Here is a 27,808-nt window from a genome sequence, read left to right as displayed (position 1 = left end):
CCACTGTGGGTATCTGGGCTGCCAAGGACCAGCCCGTAAGTGGATCCAAAGGACATGGGAACGCTCTCTTCAGGGGAGCAGATGTTCGGGGGTCACCCCGATTGTGCCTGTGAGAGAAAACCACATTCAGACACTAGAGGGCCAAGAATTTTAGAGATCAAACAAAACCAGTCCCTTCTCCGGGATAACAGAGATGGCGAGACATTCTAGTGCTAAGTGGCCTACCAGAGGAAGACAAGCACAGGAACCGACTGCCCCCTGCCTGCACAAGGTGGTCTTCCCCAAGACGCCCCTCCAAGCAGGAGAAGGCACTAGCAGGGTCACCCCAGGACACTGGCGATCTTCTAAATGAGAGCCCAAGGGTCCCCAACACAGCCACCCTCACCAGAGCTCAAGGTCAAGGCTGAGGGAAACGCCCTCTCTCCGGGCTGTGTTTGTCAAAGCTTTGTCAGTCTTCAGGAAAGGGAGGCCCGCTGTTTCACGGCCCATGGCCGCTCCCTCTCTTTTAAGGGCGCTCAGCCTCTCTGAGCACTGATCACAGAAACAAGAGCTTCCATGAGTAGCTCCATGCCCCGCTCCGGGGGCTCCCACTTCCTTACCTCCAGGGTCTTTATCTGGGTTGTACTCTAGCGCGTTGTTACAAATGAGATCGATGTCGTTCAGGAAATCCTTAGCAGTTAAATAGCTGTGTTTGTCAATTCTTGTGATGACAGTGGATAGATCCATGGGCTCCTTGATCACCTCCAGATAATCGGACACCTAGAACAAGAGGGCACACTCAAGCAAAGGCTTTCTTGGGACGTGGGCTGTGCAGGTTTGATGCCCCAGCCTGCCCATGCAGGAGGGCGGCTCCGGAGGCCAAGGCCAAGGACAAGCCCTGCGTTCAAATGGGAGCGGGTTAGAGGCTCTGCTGAAACAATCTCGTGGGGTAAGCACAAGGGCCCGGAGCAAAAAACAGCTCAGGGAGGAGCCATCTGTGCTCCTGGGAAAGGGAGTCTACCCCCGACACCTCCTTGTCACCACTTTGCAAAATGACTGAGGGCTCAGCCAAGGAGCCCTGCCCTGTGGAGATATTACACAAGTTCAGCTCCCTGCAGCACCTGCCTGGGGGCCACAAATACGGCCCCCCTAACCAGCCTTGTCGGTGGGGAGGAGAGGGCCCACTAGGAGAAGGGAGACCAAGTGCTGGTCAGACACAGTTTACACTCATTGCCATGGGGACACTCTGCCAGCCAGGAATGAGGCAGAGGGGGGTGTCCATGAGAGGGCACCCCAACCCCCGTCCAGCTCTCAGCCTTCGGTCACCAGCCCAAGACCCGCTGGCATCACACAATGGTGGGGACCCTTGCTTTGCCACTGGCAGCAAAGTCGTCGGCTCCTCTGAGTTTTCATGTGGAAAACTGCATTTGCCCATTAGCACACAGGAGGGGCTTTTCTCCTCCCTCGCCCCTCGGATCCTTCCTCTCTGGGAAGCGGGCCTTGCGTGAAATGGTCGAGGTGACCAGAGGGCTCCACAAGGAGGGGCAGCCCCTCCACGCTTCAGGGAGCCTCTTCCATGTGAGGCTCTGAGCCTCTGGGAGCAAACTAGGAGCTGGTGACAGAGGAGCACCTTGGGAAGGGGAAAAGCAAGCAGAATCCCAGCGGAAACCATAGCCTTTGGGTTCTTCCCCAGGAGGTCCCAAAAGGCCCAGACAGAAGGCGGGGAAGAGACAGCCTGCTACAAAAGCTGCGTGGGCTGCAAGCAAGGGGCCTAGATACAAGAGGGGCATCCCTGGCAGGCGTAGAGTGTGGCCAAGGCCCGTGAGACCTCCAGAACCCCCGATGACGGCCATCTCGGGCCAGACTCCTCTCTCAAGGGAGTACAAAAGTCTTAGGAGCCAAAAGCCCCCTGAAAACCATCCCAATGTTACCCAGAGAGGCTCTGGAGGCCACCACGAGCGCAGCAGACAAAGCCAAGGGGATAACGGAGGGTCTGGCCTGCGCCCTCCCCAAACCACATAATAGCTCCAAAGGACAGAGGCTCAGGGGACAGGAGAAAGACTACCCAAGCTGAAGACACAGTTCTCACAGGAGACGGCACAAGCACAACACAGAGGGGAAGGGGCGAGGAAAGGAGGGGAGGGAAGAGAGGGACAGGGAGGCAGGGGAGAAACATCCAGATGTTCAAACATGGAGTCCGAACGCTCAGAAGAGGGTCAGCAGAGGTGACCTCAGGGATGTCCAAGACAGAATCTGTTATTCCAGGATAAAAGCTGTGCTTAAAGTCACTCCGGAAAAGTCCAAATGGAAAATTTCTTGCACCAGAACAGCAGCCGTATACACTTGTACGGGCACACAAACGCACGCGCACACACTCCCCCCAACACACAGAGACAATAAACACCAAGGAATCAGAAATTTTCCACTGGGAACAGAGTCCCGGCCCCTGCCGAAGGGAGCCCCAAGCTCCGGGGAATGGAGTCCCCACAGGCCGGCCGCCTCGCTAAAGGCCTCGGGGCCGCCGCCGCCTCCACCACCCTGGGTTCTGCCCCGATGAGATTTATCCTGGAATAAAAACCGTCTAGAGTGGACAGCTGCCCAAAGGAATCGCCAATTGCCAGGTCAGTGATCAGAAGGCCCGATTGTGGTTTGCAATGGCGCAGAGCGCGCCCAAGGATCGATCAGCAGACGGTTGCTGATGACAGGAATGGACGACCACATGGATAGAAAATTGGCAACAGAGGGAAGCATGTGTCCATGCCTTCTGTTTTTCGATTTTTCTCTTTTTAGGCAGTTCAACTTCACTGTTTGCACCCTACTACGGAAACAAGACCTCTTCAATATCCACCGGTTTGCTGAAGATGCTAAAGCGCTTGTCTGTGGCCAGCCGCTTGGTCACGTCCCTGAGAAACAGCCTCAGCTCTCGCAAGGTGTTCTCCTCCTGGTCCTCCATGCGGGTTTTTTCCGATTCCGACAACTGGCGGGAAGGAGAAGGCAGCGCCAGAGGCAGCACCTCCATGGCGTACAGAGCTGAGAGCAACGAGAGCAGAGGGGTGTTCAGGGGGAGGGAGCCCACGGGGACCCAGGACCACCAGCCCCGCGGCTTGGGCAGGGCGGAGGGACGGCTGCCTGCCTGAGCCCCCAAGGGACCCAAACTCCTTTCTCACCCCAAGGGCTGCAGAGGGAATCCCGGGGAGTTCCCCGCCAATCCCCAAACACTCCAAAGAGCAAGTTAAAAAATTAACACATCATTGCAAATACACAAGAAGAAAAAGGGCCCCTGCCTGGGCAGAAACCCCCAGGGGAACCAGCCGGCTTTCTTTCTCCACCAAACTGAGAGCTGGAAGGGTCCTCAGGGGTGTCTGGAGGGCAGCCTCTTCCTGAAGCCCTCCCAGAAGTGGCAAGCCGCCAGCCTGGGGCAGCCCATTCAGCCATGGGCCACCTCTCAGGGGCAGGAAGTGTTTCCTGACTGCCGAGCTCTGCTCTCAGGGCTGCCTTTTGGGGCAGCCTCTTCCACAGGAAGCCGTGCTGAAGCTCTAGCTCCGGTGAAAGCTCGGGGCGATTCTGCTGACCCCCCCTCCCCCTCCCATCTCGCCAGCGCTTTTCTTCTCTGTCCTAATGACCCTAAGCTCTCTCTGGATCCTTATGAACCCTCCACTCCTCCCCAGTCGCCGACTTGCAAACACTCTCCACTTTGACCCCATCAGCCTCAAATGAGACCAGACCAATCTGTTAAGTGGTAAAAAAGCAGCCAAATTTGGGATGTCTCAGCCCCTCTGAACCCTTGAAATGGGGGGCAGTACCAGCTGAAGAGGAAGGCACTCCCTCCACCCAGGTCAGGTGTAGGAGAGGGCCTCAAGCAGATGGCCTTCATGCCCGCTGGCCCACCTGAGGGTTCCCTTTTGGTCTCGGGACAGCCAAGGAGGGGACCATGGGCTGTCTGGGACTTCCAGAGGCTGCGCCCTGAGGAGAGGTGAGGTGGACCCTCGTTCACCCTGAAACCTCAGAAGACCCTCACACAGGAGATCCAGGCCAGCTCCCAGCCTCACCAGCAGGGGCCCACAGGCCCCGCCGTCCCCCTTGCGGCAGGACTGTCCAGCAAGTATCCGAGGCTTTCGGCATCCCCTCCCACATCTGTGGCCCATCTGGGGAACAGGCCGGAGCCTCACCAGCTTTTTTCCTTCTTGGCGGAGGCATTGATGCCTGGGTGAGAATCAACTCCTGAAAAAACTTGAGTCTATCTTCTTCGACGGGCCTCTGAATATACAGGACCTCTTCATACTGGATCCGAAATATACATTTAACCTGGGCCAGGAGAGATGGAGGCGAGGGAGAGAAACGTTGGGAACCAGTCCCCAGGGCACCCTGCCCTGTCCCTTCTCCCTTCCCGCCATCTCTCCTTGGCCCCATCCCCACCCCAGTGGGGCCCTCGCCATCCGAGGCCCGGAAGATGCCGGTGACCTCCACAGGTCCCCCGGCTCTCCCGCTTCAGAGGTCCGCGGCCCGGCCGGCACTCTAGACCGGCTGAGCCATGCTCAGGGGCTTCCTCCTCGCTATCTCCCAGCCCCACCGCCAGTCTGGGCTCCTGTGCTCATGACTCCCCAGTGAGTCCCGAGTGCCGAGCCCAAGGCCAAGGGCTTGCCCCAAGAGGCCTTCAGTGACCCCCCTTGAGGGAGTCTGGAAACTAACGTGAGATTGGCTCAGAGGCAGCGGCCATGCTGCATTCCCACAAAATGGGGAAGCTCCCTGAGGGCAGGAGTAAGCCAGAGCAAGACAAGGCCACTGGGCGTGAAACGCATCTGGGTTCTTCTGCCAACCTCCCGGAGACCCAGCGGGCACCGACCGAAGGCTGTGAGAACCATAGGAACCTGCCCCAGCCCGGAGGGCACGGAGGCTCCAACCTTTCCTCCAGAGGCCCGGCATGAGAGGGGGCCTCTGGACCCCACCATCCTTACCTCCTCCGGCAGTTCACTGTACATGGTCTCAGAGGTAGACAGGAGAAATATAGGGGAGAAGGATGGTATGTCCTGCAGGAGGGTCAGAAAGGTTGCACGCACAGTCTCGCTGACGGCTTCCCACCAGTCGCCGATGTGGGGCATGTAAACAATGCTGGGGACCGTTCTCCGTGCTTCCCGGAAAATCTGAGAGGGGGAGAAAGGCCGACACAAAACCCGTGAGACGCCCGCTTCTCTCTTCCGGGACCGCCTCTGCAGACTGGCAAGAGCGAGGAAGCGCCTCCTGTGCACCAGGCTCTGCCCTCAAGGGGTTCTGGGTTCAGGCAATCAATCACAACCCAGAATCAAGGGGTTTGCAGGAAGACTCCCCTAGAAGGCGAGATTTTGATAGATAACCCGCGCACGGCGGGAACGGGTTACGTGGGCTTCACTACACACATACGGTGAAAGGTGCAGCACCCCCCAAAATCTGTAAATAAGGGGGAGGGATGGGCTGAGGGGGGAGCCAACGGTGGGGGAAGAAGACAAGGGCCGGATCCCTGGGAGGGGAGGTCAAGTAACAGCCAGACAAGTTTAGGAACAGAACGAAAGCACAAGAGTCGGCAGGGACAGGAAAGAGAGAGATACACAATCGCCGCCACAAGGCCCGGGAGCAGAAGTGACTAAAAACAAAAAGCAGGCCAGTCACCAGGACGCTTCCACAAAGTCCACTCAAAGATTCCGCCAAGAGAGAGATCGTCAGGATCCGTCAGCCACACTAAGCGTGTCTCAGATGTGTGTGTGTGTATACACGTGGGCGTAAGAAGTTGCACATCTGTGTCTGAGCAGAGGAAGGTGTGTGCACAATGTGTGAGCACGCAGCCATTCGTGCCCAACCCTTGGATGTATCTGTCTATGTAGGTAACATGTGTCTGTGCTTAACTAGGGGCCCTGGGAGAGTCGGGGGGATGAAAGGGAAGAAGAAAGAAGGAAAAGGCGGAGGCGCACAAAGGACCGAGGGCGCCCTGAGGAAGCCAAGCAAAGGCGGGTGCCCCGAAGAAACTCTGCCACACGCCATCCTCCCTGGCTGGGCACTCACTGCTCCCGTTCCCAGTCTTCCCTGGCGCTCCGCTGGGCACCTGGCAACCTTCTGTCCCGCTCTTTTCCTTTTCTCTATTCTTTATTTTCAGTAAAATAACATGTTTTTTTAAAAGTTCGCCATAGAGGTCAGTAGTCTGACCAGAAGGAGAGAGCTCCAGCCTGAGGACAGCTGAGAAAATGGCCAGAAAGCGGAGGGGGAAGGTGGGGGGGGGCCAGTCAGGGATAAGGTAGGAGAAGACAGGGGAGGGAAGAGGGGGCAGATGGGGTAAGCCAACCAGAGCACAGCTGGATCCTGGAGGGGCCGGGAACTGGTGGGGCTCACTGTGGGGCAGGTAGGTGTGGTTGAATCTGCCCTTTAGGAAAAGCCCTTTGGTGGCTGAATAAAGACCGCCCCCCCCGCAACAGCCCAGATATGGCTGCTGATGGTCTGGAACAGGGAGGGGGCAGGGGCAGAGGGTAAAACTGACCAGCCCTGGCACCATATTGAAAATGGGGGAGCAATGAGAATGACTCCAAAGCTGGAGCCTGGACTACCGGGAAGAGGGGGCACCCTCTAGAGCAGCAACGGAGATAGCCAGGGTAGTGGGTTTGGGGGGAGGGGGGAGAGCACAAGGTCACTGTTGGATCCCTGGAGTCTGGGGTATCTCCTAGACGTCCAGTTGGACATCCAGTCCTGCAGGTTGGCAGGGAGACTGGAGCAGGAAACGCCAATCAGACCATCACCAGCTTTCAGATGGGCATGGAGTCCATGGGAACTGATGAGAGCCCCTCCATGAGGGCCAGGGACAGGGCCCGGGGATCCCTACGTCCAGAGGGCACAATGTGGAGGAGGATGTAGCCCAGCAGACGGAGAGGGAGGAGAACTGGGGGGACTGTTCCTGCAAATCCAGAGCCCGAGCGAGAGTAGGAAGGGAGAAGGACCAGACTGCTGAGGGGCGAGGAGAGAAGGAGGGCTCCGCAAACGGAGGCCTGGGAGTAGCCATCCTGGCTTTAGCCCCACAAGACAGGTCATGGGAATGGTTGGAGGGAAGGGGCAGGGAAGAAAACAGAAGTCAGAGAGTTGCCCCGGCACCCACTTGCCCCATGGCTCCAGGCCCAGAGAACTAGGTCTGCAATCTGGGGGAGGCCCCGTGGAAGCTGCAGAGAGGAAGCTCAGACATAGCGTCAGACATCAGGGAAGCCGAAGGGGAAAGGCTGGAGGGGCTGGGCAAGGGGCAGTGCTAGTGAGACTGAGCCCAAAGGGTAAGGCTCGACTGCCCTGGCTAGCACACCATCCTGACTCCCCAGGTCACAGAGCAGAGGGACCCCTTTGGGGATGGCTCTGAGGGAGGACTCCTCCCCAAACTCCTAAGGGTCAGCTGCTGTCTTGGGGGCCGCCGCCCCCTGCCTCTCTTGACCCTGGCAGACCCCCAGGCTTTGTCTTGAGTGGCATCCCTCGCCCTGAGGGCACCAGGTACCAGTGTGCCCTGGCCATGGTGCCCGTCCCAGGTCTTACCTGGGCACAGGATTCCTCAGGTGTTTTGGCACTGACTGAATAGAGCGCGGGGAGGTCGAGTCTGTGCACCGAGAACTTCTCCAGGGTGTGCAGCAGGGCAGGAGCCAGGTGCGAGGTCTGCCCCGAGCCCCTCTCTCCAGAGAGCAGCAAGCGGGGCCTGTAGGATGTGGGCTGCTGAGAGGCTGACCTGCAGCAAGGGAGGAAACGGGGGTCAGGGGAGCCCAGGCCCCAAAGCCGAGAGAGATTCCCCAACACAACTAGGGGGTGTGCAAGAACGAGAGGAGCCGGAGGGGGATTGGACAACAAGGGGGGAAGGGGGTCAGAGAAGCAGTGACAAGTGGGGGAGGGGCTGTGATGGAGGGAGGAGACAGAGATGTGATAGAGAAGGGGAGAGACAGGCAGCACCCCATTCCTCTCTCTCTTTGTGGGTGGGCTTTAGGGGCCCTGCCAGCTGAGGAGCGGCAGCCAGCCCGAGGCAAGGGCCTGGAACAAGGGGCCTGGGCCAGTCTGGCCCTCGCGAAGCCCCTCCAGCCCAGGGAACGACGCTAACTACAGAGTGTCCGCTGGAGAGACCCCGAGGGTCTCTCTCAGGAACTAGGAGGGCGGCTTGCAGAGGACACCTGGGGTGCAGCTCAAGCCCGGGAACCGAGGAGACAGTGGCTGGCCTCAAAGACCCTGGCCAGACTGACAGGAATCTGATGGGGCACAGAGATGCGAGGGGCCATGGGCACTTCCTCACCAGGGGACCCCCCCCGGCCTGGCAGAGGGGCGAGGGGGGTCAGCACTCGGCCCAGACCCCCCATGTCAAGAGCTATCTATGTAGCATTCCCTCCAGCCAGACATGAATTACCATCCCAACCTTTGAAAAGTGCTTCCCCCCCAAAAATCCAATGGGATCAAGTGAGCCGGGCAAGAAAGTGGAACGGCCCCCATCCCCCTTCCCACTGTGCATCCCCTCTCACCTCCTGTGTCAGACAAAGGCCCCTGGGGGGCCAAAACTAGAGGCACCAAGCAAGGCTGGGGGGGAGGGGGGAAGGATGAGGGGCAAATCTGGAGTCCTGGAGACAGAAGGGAAAGGGCAGCAGAGGGCCCAAATGGCCTCTGTCCGGGGCCGGGTCCAGCATCTTCAACGAGACTGGGGCTCCAAGGCTGACTGGGTCGCTGAACTCTGCCCGGCACACTGCAGGCCTTTGATCCATGGGGATGGACGGACAGCTATTCCCCCCGACTGGGAAAAGCTGTACTCACAAGGCCTCCAGACTGAGCCTTGTGAGTACAGGCAGAGTCTGCATGTAGCCCTTGGCCCCCAACATGAAGCAGATGGGCATGGGACCACCCAACACTGACTGAGCCAGGAAGTGGGGGGGAGGGGGAGAGACAGGGCAAGCAGACCACCCCCCAACAAGGGAGGAGGCTGTGAAAGAAGCAATGGGGATGGGGATATATGAGTGTTTTTAAGTGTGTGGTAGGATTGTACGTGAGTGTGACCGTGTGTGTGCCTGTGTGGCTGCCTGTGTAAGATGGGGGAGAGATCCGCACCCTCCTCTGGAGGCAAGGGGCAGCTGTGGGGGGCCGGGAGTGGGCACTGTCAGAAGCACCTGGGCGCCCTAGGGATGGACTAGAAGTCCCTTCTCTGCCCAGCTCGGTCCCTCCGTCTGGACCCCCAGACCATCTGGCCCATCTTCAGCAGCTTCCAGCTGCTGGGCCGGGTCAGGCTTCTGGAGGGGCCGTGCCCCTTGGGGTTCAGGGCAGGACACGGGCCAGCAGGAAGCCTCCCTTGAAGGTCCTTGGATGACACGTGCCATGGGGACTGTGCGGTCTCCCATTTTCTTCCCAAAGTGATGGGAGCTTTCTGACGATCTCGTGAACACCCGACACGGGCCTCACTCTAACAACACGGGGGCAGATCTCCTCAGAAATCACCCTGAATTGTCCCTACTGCTGCCCACCCAGCAGCTGGGCCTCTTGGGGCAGAACAGGGCAGTGAGGGCACTCGGGCCGACCTCTCTCAGAAGCACATGCAAGGAGTGGAGCAACCTTACTGTATCCCCCCCAGGTCATGAAGAACACTAGGAGAAGAGCCTCCCCCCTCTGTCAGAGCGAGCCTGTGAACCGGTGGAGAGGGCCCGGGAGTGAATAAAATGTTGCTACTTAATGGCAATATCTGAGTGGAGAGGGGGCTGCTCCAGAGTGACTTCCGCTAACATGTTACTACTTAATGAAAGTGTATCGGGTGGCCGTGGCTCTCTTCAACAATGAGAGGACTGAAACTAGTTCCACTTGGTCAGTGATGAAAAGCTCCTCTACCCCCAGAGACAGGCCTGGGGGAGCCGAGTGTGGAGCACAACGTAGTATTTCCACGTTTCTGTTGATGTTCGCTTGCACTCAGTTTTCCTTCTCGGGTTTTTTTTCTTTCTAGATCTAATTTTTCTTGTGCAGCAAGATAACTGCATAAATGTGTAGAGATATATTGGATTTAACATATGTGTTGGACTGCCTGCTAGCTGGAGGAGGCGATGGGGGAAGGGAAAAATTTGGAACAAAAGGTTTCACAAGGGTCGATGTTGGAAAAATTACCCATGCATGTGTTTTGTCAATAAAGAGAGAGGGAGGGAGGGAGGGGGAAGGGGACGGAAGGGAGGGAGGGAGAGGAGGAAGGGAGGGAGGAGTACTAGAGCTGATGGAGAAGGCCGGCTGCCCCAGAGAGACTTATGCTAACATGTTACTACTAAATGACATAGTGTCTGAGGTGGAAGAGGGCCTGGGAGCACTCGGGCTAAAATGTTACTAAACAACACACATCAGAGCAGAAGGAGAGGGCCCATTTAGCGAGTTGTGCTACTACGTTGCTACTTAATGACACAGTGTCTCACCACCCCTGGGCAAGGCCAGATGACTCTCAGATGGCCTCAAGTGCCTGCTCTGCCTGAAGCACTTTCCCCCTGGGAGGCAGGTGCTCTTCTTGCCCCCACTGTACAGAACAGCAAACTGAGGCACCCAAGGCTGAGGAACCTGCCCAGGCTGCATTCTCACCTAAATCATGGCTTTCTGACATCTCCCCCTGCCGCGGCTTTCTTGGCCTTCATCCTCTTCCCAACTCCCCTTCTGCCCGACGGCTCCCCAGGCCCCCAACACTGCCATACTGCCCGGTGTGGGGCCCGCTTCTCCGCAGCTTCACCTGGGCCACCGCTCGCCACCCACGGGGCTCTCGGGTCCACCTGTCGCCCGAGGACCGCGGCCCCTGGCACCGACCTTCCTGCCCCGAGCGCCCGAGAGCCCTCTGCACGGCGCCCAGGTGTAAGGGGCCGACTCCAGAGCTGCCGGCGCTCCCCGGTCCGAGGAACCACGGGCAGCATTTCCCAGGCCTGACGTGGGCGGGGGCCTTGCTTGGGACGGCTCCAAGACTCACAGGGGGACCTGGGCACGCTGTTCTAAGGTTACAGGCTTCGCTTGGACCAGACCCAATCCCACTGGTAGAGGGGCAGGCACTGAGAGAGGGGTGGAGACCAAGTACACAGCACGTGGCACTCAAAGGACGCCGCTCGGATACATATGCCCACGGTGCCCTCGGACCCAAAGGCCCCCAGTACGTGAGGGGGCAGCGCACACGACGCCGGGGCTCTTCCCCTCTTTCCCCAAGAGGGCGCCAGCTCCAGAGAGCCCTCCTCCTCCCTGCCCCTGCCCCTCCCCACGGAGTACAAGGGTCACAGTGGTCAGAAGCCAGCCCCAGGGCACCCCCAGCCTCTGGAAGGCCCAAGAGACCAGGCTCCTCTCTGCTCGCTCCCAGGGTCAGTGCACTGCAGGCCGGATGGGAAAGAGGGGACCGCTGACGGGCACAGGGAGCCCCATGCTGGGGCTCTAAGGAGTCGCTCGTGGGTGTGCCAACGGACCCACATGTCATTAACACTGCGTGCTCAGGGCCGAACTGAGGGCCCGACTGCGGGGACCCCCACACTGGCCCCTTCCCTCCCAGAAAAGGCCCCCAGTGGGGATCCACGTGGGACACCCTGGGAGGTGCCCTGGGTTCAGAAACAAGAGCCAAGACGGCTGCCCCGGGGATGCGCTGCCAAGGGCCCGGCCCTGCTCAGGGTGGACACTCACGTGCTGAAATGCAGGTAGGGCTTGGGGGCAGCAGCGGGGGACGGTTTCTTTGGTGAGCCGGAGGGGCAGCCGCTCTCGAATATCGACAAAGCGTTCTCATCGTCACTGTCCTCGAGGAGGAGGCTCTGCACGTCTGTCCAAGAACGGGACAAAAGGGATCAGGCCTCAGGGCGATGGGCCTCGGGGAGACAGGTGGCGGTCGCCGAGCCCACCCCCTCCTCCCCCGCAGACGGCTCCCCACCAGCTGCTGGCCCTGCCAGGATGCCCAAGGCCTGACCCAAGCCGCCCAAGGGAGCCTCTGGGTGACTGGAAGGTCCCCTTCACTACTGAGGGGGGGCCTAGGAAGCCCCCTGGAGCCCGCTGCTCCTCGCCCCTGACCCCCAAGGGGGCGCTACCTTCTCGTCGGTCCCCCTGGCCGGTCTCGGCGTGGGGAAACACTCTGTGCAGCACAGAGAGGATGTGGTTGAAGCTCCTCTCCAGGAGGGGCCTGATGATGGGTGACAGAGCATGGCCCGAGGAGGTGACGGCGCGCTGGGAGGCAGGCACGATGTTCTGCATGGCGTGGTGGAAGTCCTGCGCGCTCAGCACGATGGAGGACACGTCCAGCTGCAGCTTGTGGCTGCTGGCGTAGATCTGCGGGTAGCGCCTACGCAGGGCGAGCAGGGCAGCCTCCGTGCACAGGGCCTTGATGTCCGCGCCACAGTAGCCTAGTGCACACAGGGAGACAGGAAGGGGCCGCGGTGAGACCGACTCCGGGCCGGGGCGTGCCTGCCCCTCCTCGGCCCCTGTGCCAGCGCTCTCCAGAGATCCGGTCCCTCATGTCTCAGGGGAGGGCGGCGACCCGTGGCACCAGCCCACCCCAAGGCGGGAACGTGTGGCCGGCAGCGTGAGGGTCCAAGGCACCAGACCCGCTGCAAACAATCCTCATTGTACCATGATAACCATTAACACAGAGCCAGTGAGAACTGCGTGCCAGGCCAGAAGCCTGGGAAACCGAGGCAGGCAAGGCGAGTGCCCTCCATGGCCCGCGGCTGGGTCCCAGCTACATTCCTGCTCTAGGATTCTCTTACGAAGAGGTGTTGGTGACTTCTGCCAGCCGCCTGAAAGCCCCGGATGCTGAGGGAGGCTCCCCCGGAGGGTCCTGCCCGCTCCCTGGCCTCCAACTGACGCCCCTGACCAAGGCCCCCAGGCTCCCGAGGTGCTCGGCATGCCGCGCCCATTCCCCTCTGACTTCCCAGCCCACCCGGCCTCCAAATGGCACCGAGGCTCCTTGGGAGCCTTCTCCTAACGAGCCATCCCTGGAGCAGCCGTGTCAGCTCTCCACAAGAGAGGACCCGAGCATGGCTTGTGCCCCAAAGGAGCTGAGCGCCTGCTCCAGAGGGCTTCTCCCCGCCAGGGATCTGCTTCCCGGGGGTCCGTCCAATGACAAGTGTCCTTCCTCTTCGCTCACACACCAATCCCTCCGCCCCCCACCAAGGACTCCCACCAAGGCCCCTTCTGAGGTGGGAGAACACAGGGGGATCCCATTGGACCCCACAAAAAAAAACAGAAGGCAGGCTTCTTTGCAGCCCAAGGGGATACTCGCGCCGACCAGTGCCCGCTCCAATAGCGCAGACCATCACTTTCTTAGAGGCAGCCATGGCCAGTTTCCTGACAGGCTGGGGATCCACTCTAGGCAGCACCCATCCCCTGGCACCCAAAACACTGCTGAGATTGGCAATGGAGAGCCAGAAGGAGACACGCTCATGCATGCACACTGGCCAGACCCCGGCGGGTGAGACCCCGACCCCACAATGCCTCTGCCACAGCCCCTGCACCCTGGCCCGCAGGCAGACATTCCCCAACACTGCTGGTCAGCCGGCACAAGATGCCGGAGGCCTTCAGCGGCCCGTTTTGGGGGCCAAGCCGGGGCCAGCCAGGCCCCAGAGTGCTTTCAGACTTCTACGGACTCATAGGGGAGAACGGCGGCTCTCTAACCCAGCGCGTCACGTCGGTCAGGAGCCACTTAAAGACCCAACGTGGGGAAAGAGAGGCCGGGATCGGCCCACCTGCCTTTGGGCCAAAGACAGGCAGGCTTTTTTAGCTTCAAAAAGTATCGTGAGAATTTGAAAGCCTGCATCACAACCGCCAACGCTAAGCAAATGCCAAAGGAAACAGAGCGGCCCGTGACTAACTTAGCAAGACGACCACGGAAAGGCCGAGGGAGAAGGAGCGTCTAAGGCTGAGAAGGAAGAAGGAAACCAGAGAGTGCAGGGGGACGCCTGCCAGAGAGCCGAGGGACAAGGACGCTGGGGGGTCTGGCTGCGGGCCTGAGGGCCGGGGGTGGGGCGGGGCAGGGGGGGCCTCTCTCCGGCCAGGGGGCCTCTCTCCGGCCAGGGCGGCCTCTCTATGGCCTCGGCCAGCTCTCCCTCCAAACGCCACCCTCTCCCACCAAGCAGCACAAGGCCAAATCGACAGGGAATAGGTTGGGTGCATGCTGTCTGGTACCCGGCCAAGTTAGACTGGTGGTGTGCTGGAGAGAGTTACGTTTTCTCCTCACCCGAAGACGTCGAGGTCTCGGTGGCTCAAAAGCTGAGGGAGGCTGCTTCGGAGATGGAGGTCCCTGTGGATGAAGAGGACAATTTGGATGTAGCTGACTGGGTGTGGACGGGCGGGCAATGGCGGAGTCACTTCCTGGAGGGGAGACAGAGCCCCGCGCCTTCTGAACAAGGTGCCCTGCATGGCTTCTCTGGGGCGGGGGCCTCTCTGCAAGCCTTAGACACTGGTTTGTTCTCTTAAAGAGTGAGTTGGGGAAAGAAGGAAAAAAAGGAGGAGCAGTGAAGGAGAGCAGGACCCTCTGTGTGGGCAGAGCAGATCCTGTGACGCGTCTGGGAGTGGCGCAGCCCGGGAGTGGCGCGGCCGTGCCGGGCCCCACATGGGCATCCTGGCTGTTGGGCCTGCTCGGCGAGGGCTGGGGGCTCCTGGTTCTGTTCCCCGCGGTGAGGAAGGTTTGCTTAGCGGAGGACGCCATGCCCGGGAAGGAAGGGCAGCCTCGTGACTTGGCTTTCTCAGTAATGGTGCGAGACCGCATTTAAATCGAGCCCAGACTACCTAAGACCAAAGTCCAGTCTTGCTTCCCACACTGGCAGATGCCAAGGCACGCTCTGACCTTCTGCACTGGAACCACAGGTGCCACAGGCTGGACAAGAGCCAACACGGATTCACAAACACCAGCTTCAAAAAGCGCCACTCACCAACACATTTCTCAGCCAGTTCACCAAGGAAGAGGTCCGACAGTCTAGGGCTCCAGTCCCGGGTGTGGATCTGCAGAATGTGCTTCCGGGCCTGGGGAGCAAAGCACAGGCAGATTACGGGGTGTTCCGCAGAGTGGGGTGCACGGCAGCGACGGCGGCGGCCCTTCCCCTGGAAAGCCCCCTGCGAGAAGAGAAAGGGACCTCTGCCGAGGCAGAGGGAGACCACGGGCACTTCTCATCGATGCCCCAAGAAGGGGAGCCAGGGCCCACGGTGCCCGAGGCCAGGCCACCAGCTACCAGGCTCTCGGGGAGTCGAGACGACCCTTCCCTTTCCAAGAGTCCCCGAGGACTTCACATGGAACATCTCTTCCTGGGGACTTTGCCGGGGACTTTTCTGATTGTTTGCTCTAGGGAATCGCTAGACCATGAAGGTGGGAGGGTCTGCGGCTGCAGGGCCCCAGCCACAAAGGCCGCTTCTCAGCCTCACCCAGACCCACTTGCCTCCCAAGGATACACATGGCATCCAGCTTGGGGCGCACACAACATATGAGATTAACTAGGCAGGGGAGGTCCTCTATCCTCGACACATTCCGGGCCTCCTGAACACTGGAGCCAGCATTTCGGGAAAATATGGCAACTCAAAAAGACAGTCCCTTTCTTTTCCTATTCCTTTAAATGTGTTCTATTTCCTGCTTGTTTACCTAGGTAAATTACAGATCTGTTCCAATGACAGTCAGTTCTGCTGGCACATACTGAGGCAAAGTAGTTCCTAATGTTTTATTTATTCTTCATCAGTGGCCATTCATCTTTCATACTTTAATATTAAAATAGCTTATCTCTTTTGTCAGATTTTTTTGAACAGTTCACAGTTTTCTCTATTAATTAATGGAGTCTTTATTATCAATTTTGATCATCTTTCCTTCAATTTTTAAGATTTAAGATTTGGTGTTTAATTGGAGAAATTTCACTTGTTAGTTTTCTAGTGTTCAAGTTTTTTGGTTTTTGTTTTGTTTTAGATCTCTGTCCAGTTCATTGATCCGTTCTCTCTTTTACAGGTCAATTCACTGTCTATAGAGAAGAAAAATGTTTCCTAGATATACCTTTGGCTGCATCAAAAAATTTGGAATACTGCCTCTTTGTGATTATCTTTGGTAAAACTGTTCAGTGTTTTTATGATTTGTTCTTTGATCTATTCACTCTTTGAGATTAACATATTTAGTTGAAATTATTTTTTAATCTTATTGAATCTAATTGAATCTTATTGAATATAATTCTCATCATACTATAGCCACTAAAACACAAATTTACTATTTATATTTTGCTACATTTATTAGCATTTAAAGCTTTAATATGTGGTGAATTTTTGTGACGTTGCCATATGCAAGCAGATATAGGTAGCTTTTTTACTTAATGTATTCCTTTTTATTTCTATATTCAATGTTCTCCAGAAGTTTATCCAATCTAATTTGTCTAAAATTATAGTTATGATATTCCACTTTTACAGTTTTACTGTATCTCCCTGGAACTTAATTAAATTTTTCTTTAAGAATTTACATGCTACAGTAATTGTGGAAATATGTATAGAATTGTACACATTTAACATATATTGGATTAGTTGCCAACTATGGGAGGGAGTGGGGGAAAGGGAGGGAGAAAAAGCATTTGTGACAACATTTTGCAAGGGTGAATGTTGAAAACTATGCACATTTTGAAAAGAAAAAGCTTTAAAATTAAAAAGAGGAAGAAATAGAACCTTAAAAAAAAAAAAAAGAATTTAGATGCTATACTATTTAGTATATATATAATTTTGGTGCTGATTAGGAATTCATTTTTTAGGTAACTTTTTAAAAAGTGATTATTGAATTCAACTAGGCCTACTTGTGTTGCTGCTTTATCTAAGATTATGTTTGATACCGCAATTGAAATACTTTTTTCTATTTCAAGCGTGTTTCTTATAAACATATTGTTGCATTCTGATTTCTAATCCCTTATGCTATCCTTTTCCATTTCATAGGCGATTTCCCCTCATTTACATCTAGTTAGGACTGCTAATTGTCTTTCTCTCTATATAAGCTACAAGAGAATATAACTCTGCTTCTCTTTGCCTCCCACTCCATTTGGAAGTTTGTTTTGTTTTGGACTCATTCCTCCCCTAATTTCCCTTCCGTCTTTTTCCTCCCACTTTCTTTCCCTCCTATAATCCTGTTTGGTGAAATACATTTCTGTCCCCAATGCTATCTGCCCTTTTTTCACCAGTCCAAAAGTAAATGAGTTTTAAATGTCACACACACACTCCTCATGCTTCCCCTTCCCCATTGCCCTATTGCATTCCTTTTCTCCTCTCCTTCTTTTAAGATCCTCATGACATAAAGAGCAATTCCAACTGTGTGGCAGGGTCCTCCCAGGGGACACAATCTCAGCTCTAGCTTCCAGCCCAGGTTGAAGCCTGAATATGGTGGAAGAGCCAAAGCAGGAAACAGACCGAAGAGGAGCCAGTAGCTCAGCTGCTCTAAACCTGTGGCACTTCCCAGTTGGTTCAGTAATAGGAGTGAAACCTCCTCCAAATGGGCAAAAACCAAAGAAAGCTTGCTTGGACCCAAAATCAAACCAGGAGGGAGGCAAGTCAACTTTGCCCTGGAAAATCACTGTGAGAGGTAACTCTGAAAGCTCACACATCCCCCAGTCTGAGTTCTTTAAATGTTGGAACAGAACAACACCCCTAGAAAGCAACAAATGAAACCAAGAGGGCAGAAATTCAAACCAGAAATGTCCCCCAGCACCTAGGTGGTGCAGTAGACAGAGCACTAGCCCTGAATTCAGGAAGACTTGAGTTCAAATCTGGTCTCAGACACTTACCACTTTCTAGTTGTGCGATCCTGGGCAAGTCACTTAACCACAACTGCCTCAGCAAAAAGAAAGAAAGAAAGAAATATCCTCTGGAAGAAAGCAGAGTCCAGCCCCAATATAAGTCCACTGTCAAGAAATCAGCTGGAAGAACAAGTGAACCAGAAATAAATCCCAACATAAAGAGCAATTATAGAAAGAAGGAATCTCAAGAGGGAAATCCAAAAGAAGAGAATAACTCTAAAATATTTACAACCAAGCTCAGAAAAAGACAGAAAAAGAATTAGAACCGAATTCTTGGAAGAAGAAAAAGCAAGAATTCTAAGATAAGATTGGAAAAAAAATAGCTAAGACTAAATGAGAACAAGTGAGACAAAAGGGCAAAAATAAATGAGAGCTATACAAAATTAGTTCAAGAGATACAAAAGAGCTCTGTGGAAATAGGATGGACGAAAGAGAAGCCAATGACTCCATGAGGCAACCACAACCAAAGGAAGAAAGTGTTCAAGAACCTTGTTGCAAAAGCAAGTGATGAAGAAAACTGACTGAAGGGAGTTCACTTAATGATCACGTTGCCCCCGCCTCAGTCTCTGCTCAGAACCAAGCCTTAGAATCTCATTTCCTGACAGCACACTTCAAAATGCCCTCGATCTCTTAGGACCAGCAGGCAAGGTTGAAGTGGAAAGAATTCTACCAGCCATGCCCTAAAACATGCAAAAGAAAACTCTCAGGGGTCAAAATCCAGAGCTCCAGGATCAGAGAAAAATATCGAGCAGTCAGGAGGAAGAACTCCAAGCCTCCAAGATTAGGCAGCCACGACTAGGAAAGAGCCAAGAACTTGAAATATGACATGCCAGAATGAAAACATCATATATTTTAGGCAAAAGATATCCTACAGGAGGAAAAGTGGATCTTGAATGAAATAAAGGATTTCTAAGAAACCCTGAGAAAAGCATTAAGAGCCGAGTAAAAAAAACCTGACAAAAAACACGAGCATGCTATCAAAGAATTAAACAAGGATAAACTGCTAACATCCTGATACAAAAAGAGACTACGTGTCTTTCTTCAGAACTTGATCATCATCAGGAGTCACAGAGAGCCTAATTAGCCAACGCTGTTCATTTCCGTGTGTTTGCTTTGTAGTCTGCAAGGCATTAATTAGCTCTCAGTATTTTTACCGTCTTCTTAGGATTTCCTATGTTCAAATCATCAGCAAATTGGGACAGAATTCTCTCCTTTACCTATCTTTAAGCCTTTAATTTTTTCTCTTGTTGATTGCGATTGCTAGCAATATGGAGAGCAGCCATCCTTGCTTTCCTTCCGCATTTCCTGGAAAAGCTTCTCCTGTATCCCCATTGCACGCGGTGCTGGCTTGTGATTTCAGGCAACTTTCTGGGATATTAAAAAGCCTTCTAAGTTCATGATTTTTAGCATCGATGACAATGTACTTTGTCAAAAGCATTTTCTGCATTTACTTCTTGGCTGTTTTGCTCTATAATACGGTTCTTCTGCCTGCTGTATTCCTTGGACTGAAACATCCTTTGATCCGTGGTACAAGTCCTACTTGAACAGAGGGAACGATTACACGGCTGGACGGCTCGAGTCTATCTGACGGCTTTTAAATCCACAATTTTTAAATCCAGTCATTAATGGCTTCTGTCTACGACTCTCCTTCACTGCTGCAGGCACCTGGAAGCTCGGCCTGAAGTCGGGAAGCGCCTCAGACCTGGGCAAGTCGCCTGGCCTCTGCCTGCCTCAGCCTACTCAGCTACACACTGTTATGATAGCACCTAACTCTCCCCCCTTCCCCCCTCCCCCAATTGCCAGGATTCTTGTGAAGATCAAATCAGGCAAAATGCAGAAGGTGCCTCCCAAGGCTGGGATTAAACCAGGAGTTATCCCACAAAAGGGTCTTTCTGGGATCCATCATTTGGGTGGAGCTGACCAGGCAATCTAGGACAGCCCCTCTCACTCCATCACCAACGAAGTGGAAGGGCACAGCCAGAACCACCCACGCTCCCGGCTATCACGTCTGAGTAGAGCCAGAAAGACCCAGGGAGTATGGGGGCGCACCCCGAGGCTTCAGGCTGACCCCTCCTGCCCCAGCATTGCCCTTCACGAGCACACAGAGCATCTTCTTCAGTTGCGACAGGAAGGATGGAGGAGCCCACTGAGAGCAAGTGGCCAAGTCGGAAGGGAGGAGATGCCTGCTTTCCATCCCGTCACCTGGGGCTGCACATAGCTCTAGTTCCCTGCCCATATGACAATTCCCCCTCCCCAAGAATGCCCCAGGTGAGTAACCAGCAGAGACTCCTAGAAAGCCAGTTAATGGACAGTTGTCCCCTGATCAATGGGATGCCAAAGGTCTCCTGAACAGGACTGGGAAGCGCCAGAACTGTGGAGTGGGTGTCCAAAAAGTGAGGGTGAGTCCCCGGGCCTGGATCCAGGTCATTTCTGACCCCCATCTGAGAGCTCAATGCAGAGCCCTGCCCCCCACCCTGAGTTGCTAGAGAGGTTTCCTGCAGGGAAAGACAACAGCAGCTATGCTGTCTGTGTAGACAACCCCCCATTCTCATCCAGGAGGCCAAAGGGCCCAGAGCAGACTACAATGTTCAGCCTGATGTTCAGCCTGGTTCCTCGGTGCCCAGAAGGCACTGAGGGGGCAGCCCTGGATCCGGACGGGGACCCAGCTGTCCTGGATCAGTGGCCAGGCCGTCCACAGCTAAGCCTGCAGGCTACGTGCACAAGCTCACTGGACATTTACCTTTTGATCAGGCAGGTTAAAAAGAAACTCCCGGTCAAAGCGGCCAGGTCTCCTGAGCGCGGGGTCGATGGAGTCCAGTCTGTTGGTAGCACCAATAACGACAATTTCGCCCCTGTTGTCCAGTCCATCCATGAGAGCGAGGAGGGTGGACACGATGGAGCTGCAAGAGAAGGGGCAGGAAGGGGCTGAAGCCGGCACGGCTGGGCCATGGGCCACCCCGCTGCCCTCTGGGCATATGCCCGAACTTCCATTTAACCACCCCAGAGCTGGAAGGTCCCTCAGGGCCCACAACACACACAGAACACACAGATGCACACATACATACTGACACCCATGCACACACGCAGGCTGAAGCCTGGCCACAGCTGGTTGGAGGAGCAGCCATCACCCCACGCCACCCCCTCACCCCCCCAGAGACCCGTGGTGGTCCAGGCCTAGGGCAGGGGTGCCTGCATTTGCCAGAGGGACTGTCCCCCATGCCATGAGCCCAGGGGCCCAGCAGCAGACTTTGGCCCAAGTCTACCAAGTCCTCCCCCTGGCCCACAAGTGCGAGTCCCTCGGACCTGGGAGGGCACCTTCTCACCGCCAGCCCCATTACCTGTGGATCTGGTCTTGTCGGCTTGAGCGCACTGGAGCCAGCCCATCGATCTCATCAAAAAATATGATTGAGGGTCTCATCAAGTAAGCCTGATGAAGAAAGGAGAGGGTGAGCAGCTCCCCCGTCCCTGAAGAACACGGGCAGCAGTCTCCATGGTGACGAGCGGTCACTGCAGCCTTCCCACAGGACAGTTTCCAAAGCACCGCTGCGCCAACTCTGCCTCCTGCAGGGGTCTGAGTATTCCCCCGACCCCATCCCCCGTAGATCGCCTCCCCCTCCCAGAGGAGAGCCAGCTTTGGAGAGTGAGGCCGGACAATTCCGCCCCCCTCAGCCAGGGGCTGGTCCCCCCAGTGCAGAAGCAACCCACAAGGGAGTGCAGCGATGTGTGGAGCAGGTGGCTGTGTGTACATACAACACTGAATGGCAGAACCCCCTCCCCTTCCCCAGGACCCTCCCTGTGATCTCCGACATAGGGCTCACCCCTCACCCCCACCCCAGTGCTTCCTGCCCAGACAGACAGGCCCCTCACCTGGTCAAAGAGCAGGCGAAGCTGCCGCTCAGACTCCCCGACCCACTTGCTCAGACAGTCGGCTCCTTTGCGCATGAAGAAGGCCACCTTCTTGTCCCCCTGGCTGCACTCATTGGCCAGCGCTCTGGCTACCAAGGTCTTACCAGTGCCGGGGGGACCATAGAACAAGCAGCCCCTGTGGCAACAAAACAAGGGGGCTCTGGGTCAGCCAGAAAGGCAGCAAGTAGCTTTCTGTAAAGGAAGGTTTGGAAGGCGGACTGGGGGGACAAGGGAGCAGGCCTCCAGTCACGCAGCATGAGGGGGGGCAGTCAGCCAGGCCTCTCTGACCATGCTCAGACGGCCTCAGCTACCGGGCTGGGGGCTTGACAGAGTGCAGAAAACAGACCCGCTGAAAGCCAGCATCCCTCCCCCAGGACTAGGGGTTTCACCTACCTGGGAGGCTGGATTTTGAATTTTTCAAAGATTTCGGGGTACAGAAGTGGAAACACGACCATTTCTTTGAGTGCGTAAATGTGATGGCTCAACCCTCCAATACTATCAAAACGCACCTTGGGGAGAATGAGGAAAAGAGCAGCTGTAGGAGCAGTCACCCAGAAGGCCCCCCCGGACTCTCCCCCCACCCCTCCCGGGCAGCACCATGCCCAAAGGGCAGAGAGTGCGAGACAGCGGGCACTCAGAAACTACAAGCCTTGTCCCTGCGAAAAAAACGAACTGTGGTCATCAGATCATGGCCAACGTTTGGCCTAAAAGCTTTACAATGACATCCGTCACCAGGAACAGCGGCCCGCCATCCTCCTTATCTGCGGCTCACTCCTTCTCCTATCTGGAGAGCAGAATTATTTTGGGGAATTTGACAAAAGTCCCTGATAAATCCATTTGCTCCCAAGGAGTTCATTTACTGTTTGTTCAATTCCTAGAAGTTTGGCTATTTAAATCCTCTGTTTCTTGTTCTATTAATCTGGATTCTATTAAACTTAAAAGATACATACACTCCATTAATTCAATTAAATGGCACAACTGAGCAAAAAAACTACTAATTATCTGTATTTCTCTGTTGGTTGTGAATTCTCATTTTTCAATTTCGGTACTGGAAATTAAGTGGTCGTATTTTTGATCACAATCAGAATAGCCAATAGAAAGGGCTGCTTGAGGTTTTTCTTTTTTTTTTTTCATTTTTATTCAGCTTAGGATTTCTAAGTAAGACTATTTAACTTGTTGCTATTCTAGGTTTTCTGACACATGTTCACTTTTAAATCACAAGGAAAAAACCCTACGAAAAAAGATATGGCTTTTTCTTTACCATGGTATTATGGATGCATGAAGAAAAACTAGAGTGGTTTCTAATAAGATCAGGATTAAAGTCAAGCTGTCCACTCCCAGAACCACTATTCAGCAAGTCCTAGAAATGAAGGGGGAAGAGTTAAAGTTGAAGGGAAAAGGGGAGAGGGGAAAAGAGAAAGGAGAAGGAAAGTATTTAGAGAATATGCAAAAAGAACAAATAAAATGGTCACTTCTTAAAAGTGGTAAGACAGTTTCCTCAGAAAATGAAGAAAGTCAACTTAAGTCAAAAAAGCTTCAGCAAACTTGGGAATATAAAATAAATCCGTGTAAACCTTCAGCATTTCCCTAAAATGCTTAGCCAGAAAAGGTAAAGAGAAAATCCAGTCAAAACAACTGCAGATGGACAAAAAAAACTGGGAGTCTACATACTAAGATACACACAGAATCTACATGAATTCAACTAAAAACTACTTAAAGAGACCTCAAGTATTAGAAGATGAACTGCTTGTGGGCAGACTAAACCAATTTTTTAAAATACTAATCCTCCTTAATTTATTTAATACAAATCAAATTTCCAAAAGTTTGCTTTAGGGGATCAAAATAATGAATAACAGAATGAACTTAAAATTACAAAAGATCAGAATCTCAGGGGAAATAATAAAAAGAAGTGGGAACAATGATGATCTAACAGGCTCAGATCTCCCCTCTGTGGGACAGGGGTGACGAGCAGGACGGACAACGATCATCCTTCACAGTGTGATGGCGGACAGCACCCACCCCAGTGCCTCCTTCCTGCCAGAGAGAACAGACAGACCAACAGCCCTTCTTTCCCCCTTCCCTAACGGAGGAGCGCCCAACAACAGGCAGACAGACGGACAATGCTTCTTGCTCCCTCCCCCAACAGACAAGACAGACAGACAGTGTGTCTCGCTCCCTCCCCACATGTACTCCAGCACAATCAAAGTGATTTCTTTCTGAGCTCTCGGGAGGATCCTTCATGAGGCGCAGGGTGACCAACCATCACTGTGTCTGCCCCCTGTGACCCTGCCATGCTCCCATCACATCCAAAAAGGCTCCTGGGAACCCCTGAGTGGGAGCATTTGTGGGAACAGGCATTCAGGTCACATGACTGACAAGAAGACAGAAGGGGCTCCTCTGGGCTCCCTTGGTGGGCATCTTGCAACTTCTCACTCCCAAAGATCTCAGAAGGAAGAAAATGAAGAGAAAGGATTTTAAGCACAAGCAGATAAAGCAAACAGAAAAATGGCTCCAGGTCATCTAAATGAGCCCAAGCATCCCTGAATATAGCCAAAAAAAAAAAAAGCTAGAAAAAATGAAATCAATCGACTCTAATGGGCCTGAGGCTCCATGGATGCCCATGAGAACAGAGAACCCTGCTGGGATGTTCCCCCGGAGTTCAAGAGATAAAAAATATAATGAATACAGAAGAAAAAACTGAAAGCTGGCGGGGAGTGGGGGGGGGGGGTCTCAATAAAGAAACGAGAGAGCAGCCGATGGAGAACGCAAACACACCAAAGTGAGGGCCAATCCAGGCGAGAAGCACAAAAAGCAGCACGAGCCAGACACAAACCCTAAACACAATTTAGCAATTCCAAGTCGTGCCCAAGAACGGTAGCCAAAAGCCAAGCCCCACGACACGGTAAACAACAAAAGGAAAACGCCCCCGAACTTCCAAGCCCAGGAAAGCAGGGGGGGCTCAAAGGAAGCCCCAGGATGCACGGCTTCCCACAGGGCAGCTAACTTCAACCAGCGCGCTGCCAAGGAAGAATAAGACAAAGACTTTCAAACACAGAAGGCGTCTCCTAATTCCAGCCACTCTGCATCTGCCAGAAACCGCAGGGTAAAATGGAATAATGTGTCCAGAGAGCCAAAGAGTGGGCACCTCTCTCTGATCCCCAACCCAGGGAGAGACACCCCCCCCCAACTATGGTGGCTGCCCCCTGTTCTCACAGAGGACAGAGGACCAAAGCGACATCACCATTACTCGATTACAGTGCATCCCCCTGGGCCAATCGAACCAATGTGTGCTCAGAATGCTCGGCCGCAGCTGAGGCACAACAGTCCCTATGAACATTTGGGGGGCAGAGGGGCACAGCTGGCAGTTACTTTGGGCTACTTTCTCTCTTTGCTCCCAACGCCCAGCCCCTTCTCTGAGGGGGGCACGCCAGGCCGGGTGGTCCTGGGTCTTGAGCATCCCTGGGTCCCTTTCCTGGCCACCCTGGGAGTGCCTGCCCTGGGTGAGCTCTCCATAAAGTCACCTTCTGGGCGAGCCTCCCTGGGCACTCCATAGTGTGGCCAGCCCCCGGAGCGGCGTTCTCGGCAGCAGGGCGGTTAAGTTGGAGAAAGGCCCCGGGTCCAAGGTCTCATCCTGCGGCAGCTTCAGGATCCTCCTCAGCCAATTTGAATGGAAGCGATGTCGTTTCTCGCCACCGCCCAGGTCAGCACACGGCTCTGCAGACCCTCACTTGGGTGGTCTGTCCCACACCTCTCCCCTCCCACGCTTTCCTTCGGAGCCTACTCCTCCAAATACTGAGTGAGCTCTTGCAACTTGAGGTACCATCCTGATGGACTTCTCTGGGCAGCTGAACTCAGGCACACTTGGCCCTCCCTGCCAGCGAGGGCCAGCTTGGTCAGATGGACAAATCTGGTGTCCAGACCATGTCCTGCTCCTGGAGTTGTTGGGCAGCAAACACCAGTTAGACGTCCTCGGCTCCTTCTGAAGCCGGCTCCCAGGCAGGCGACCCTCCTCCAGCTGGATGATCAGCTTATTGAGGACGACTCTGGCTAAAATCTGGCCAAGAGAGGGCACCCTCCCCCCATCCCCCGAGTGACACATCTCTATAGAGATGCATCCTTGACCTCCTGGGCAGAGCCTCTCCTGCCATATAAGCTGGGAGATCCCAGTCAGCTTCTGTAGGAGCAGTGGACCCCCCACCTTGTAAATCTCAGCTGGGATAGATCTACACCAGGTACTTTGCCACATGAAAGGAACCCAAGGGCCCTAAAAACCTCTTCTTCATGTGGACCTTCAGCTGGTGGGGAGTGACTTCATGCTGAGGTCAAGGGTCAAGGGCTTGAGTGCTGATTGATGGTCTGTTGGGAACACTATAGAATGTTCAGCTCCTCTCTCCAGTCCTCATGACTAATCAATGAGTCTCCATTAGCACTGAGTAGCTGAGGGGCACTGTAGGTCCCTGACCCATAAATAGTCTTCAGGGCATCATGAGAGTTCTCGACTGGGCCTATGAGCCAAAAGCTGCACTTCATCCGCCTTCCTCCTGAGCCAGGAATCCCGCACTTCTCCAACCTGTGAATGATGGGACTGCGCGCAGTTCTTGGAGGTGGAGGCGCCATCATGAGGCACAGCCTGGAGAGTTCTCGCTTCTCCTTGAGCAGCTTCCCCATCATTTCCATCAAATCAGTCTCGATGTCTGCAAGATCTCTGACCCAGATGGACACAAATCCCTGAAAGCCACCCCCTTCCTTTCCGCTCCACTGTTGCCAACCGCACGCTGGCTCCCCCCCACACGAGCGCCTAGTCTGGGGGCACTGAGTCTTTGGTCTCAGGGCTGCTGGATGTGAATATTCTGCTTGGAGAGGACAGGTCTGTGGTCGGTCCAGTGTTCTGCACCACACGTGGCCTCGGCCCCTCTGCATCCTGCCCGTCTCCTCTCCATGAGCTCAGTCTGCTCAATGGCAGCTGTATTTTCTGGCCTTCTGGTCACAAGACGCACGGGGCACCAGCAGGAAGCGACCACAGCTATGGCTGTTTCCCAGACCATGCCTCCCAAGGAGTCAGCGCCACACCTGCTGGTCTGAGCCCACTCTACCATAAAAGTCACCCCCGATTTATGAGCCTGACATCTTTGGGCAGATGGATGACAAGGGTCTCCAGGTCTTCCTCAGTTTCCTTTGACCCCTGTGAGGTCACAGGCACACGTGATGTTGGCGCGGCATCTCCTGCAAGTGCCAATTGCGCCGTCACGAGCCTGTCGTCCCCTGCTTTAGGAAGGCACAGGAGCTTGTCGGCTGAGACGACAACACAGAAAAGATTTCAAAGAACAGATTCCAGAGTGGCCCCTGAGCATCAGTCTCTAATCCCACCCTGACTTGATCTTTCCTTAAAATGATAAGTAGTATCTATCTAAAACCAAAAGCGCTCATTTCCTATAACGGGGATATCCTAGAAGCCTTTCCAGTAAGATCAAGAATGAAACAAGAATGATCACCATGATCATTCGATAATGCACTAGAAATACTAGCGATGGCAATTAGACAGAAAGAAAATTGAGGGAATAAGCAGAGGTGATGAAGAAAGCAGGCTTCTTGTAAATAATATGTTTATTTAGCAACATCCTAAAGAGTCAAGTAAAAAAACTACTGAAAGCAATGAACACTAGCAAAGTTGCAAGATATCAAATAAACCCATACAAATCGTCAAGATTTCTACACATCACAGAAAACAACAACAAAAATCAGAAGGAAGAGATTGAAAGAGAAACCCCATCGAAAACAACTGTAAACTGTTCCCAGAGCTTAGGAAGTCTACCTGCCAAGACACACACAAGTAGCGTTTGAACACAACTACAAAACACTCTACACAAATAAAGACAGATTTAAATAGCTGGAGAAATGGTAATTGCTCATGGGTGGGCTAACTCAATATAAAAAAAATGACAATGCTACCTAAATTAAATTACTTAGTGAGTGTAATATCAAACTAGCAAACAATTACTTTTTAGAACAAGAAAAAAATAATAAAATTCATCTGGAAGAATAAAAGGTCAAGAATATAAAAGTAGGAGGCAGCTAGGTGGTGCAGTGGATAGAGTATCAGCCCTGAAGTCAGGAGGACCCGAGTTCAAATGTGGCCTCAGACACTTAAAATTAGCCTGGGCAAGTCACTTGACCCCAATTGTCTCAGCAAA

At 54.2% G+C, this 27,808-nt stretch overlaps 1 protein-coding gene across 2 annotated transcripts in view; it reads right to left on the bottom strand.

Moving 5' to 3' along the window:
- ATAD2B (ATPase family AAA domain containing 2B) overlaps nt 1-27,808 on the bottom strand; it is a 60,480-nt gene that overhangs the window by 9,593 nt on the left and 23,079 nt on the right. Inside the window, exons 11-22 of one of the 2 annotated variants that reach the window (XM_031949571.1) lie at nt 22,011-22,126; nt 21,579-21,753; nt 21,050-21,138; nt 20,452-20,611; nt 14,844-14,934; nt 12,006-12,317; nt 11,611-11,743; nt 7,510-7,696; nt 4,935-5,120; nt 4,149-4,284; nt 2,813-3,009; nt 600-759 (exon numbers count right to left, since the gene is read on the bottom strand). In XM_031949571.1, coding sequence (XP_031805431.1) covers nt 600-759; nt 2,813-3,009; nt 4,149-4,284; nt 4,935-5,120; nt 7,510-7,696; nt 11,611-11,743; nt 12,006-12,317; nt 14,844-14,934; nt 20,452-20,611; nt 21,050-21,138; nt 21,579-21,753; nt 22,011-22,126 — 1,942 coding nt within the window. The remainder of the gene's footprint in view (nt 1-599; nt 760-2,812; nt 3,010-4,148; nt 4,285-4,934; nt 5,121-7,509; nt 7,697-11,610; nt 11,744-12,005; nt 12,318-14,843; nt 14,935-20,451; nt 20,612-21,049; nt 21,139-21,578; nt 21,754-22,010; nt 22,127-27,808) is intronic. The other variant, XM_031949572.1, reaches the window with a different exon arrangement.

This window comes from Sarcophilus harrisii, chromosome 2 (genome assembly GCF_902635505.1).
Source record: "Sarcophilus harrisii chromosome 2, mSarHar1.11, whole genome shotgun sequence".
NCBI classification, from domain to species: Eukaryota; Metazoa; Chordata; class Mammalia; order Dasyuromorphia; family Dasyuridae; genus Sarcophilus; species Sarcophilus harrisii.
This window is presented reverse-complemented; position numbering and strand designations above follow the sequence as displayed.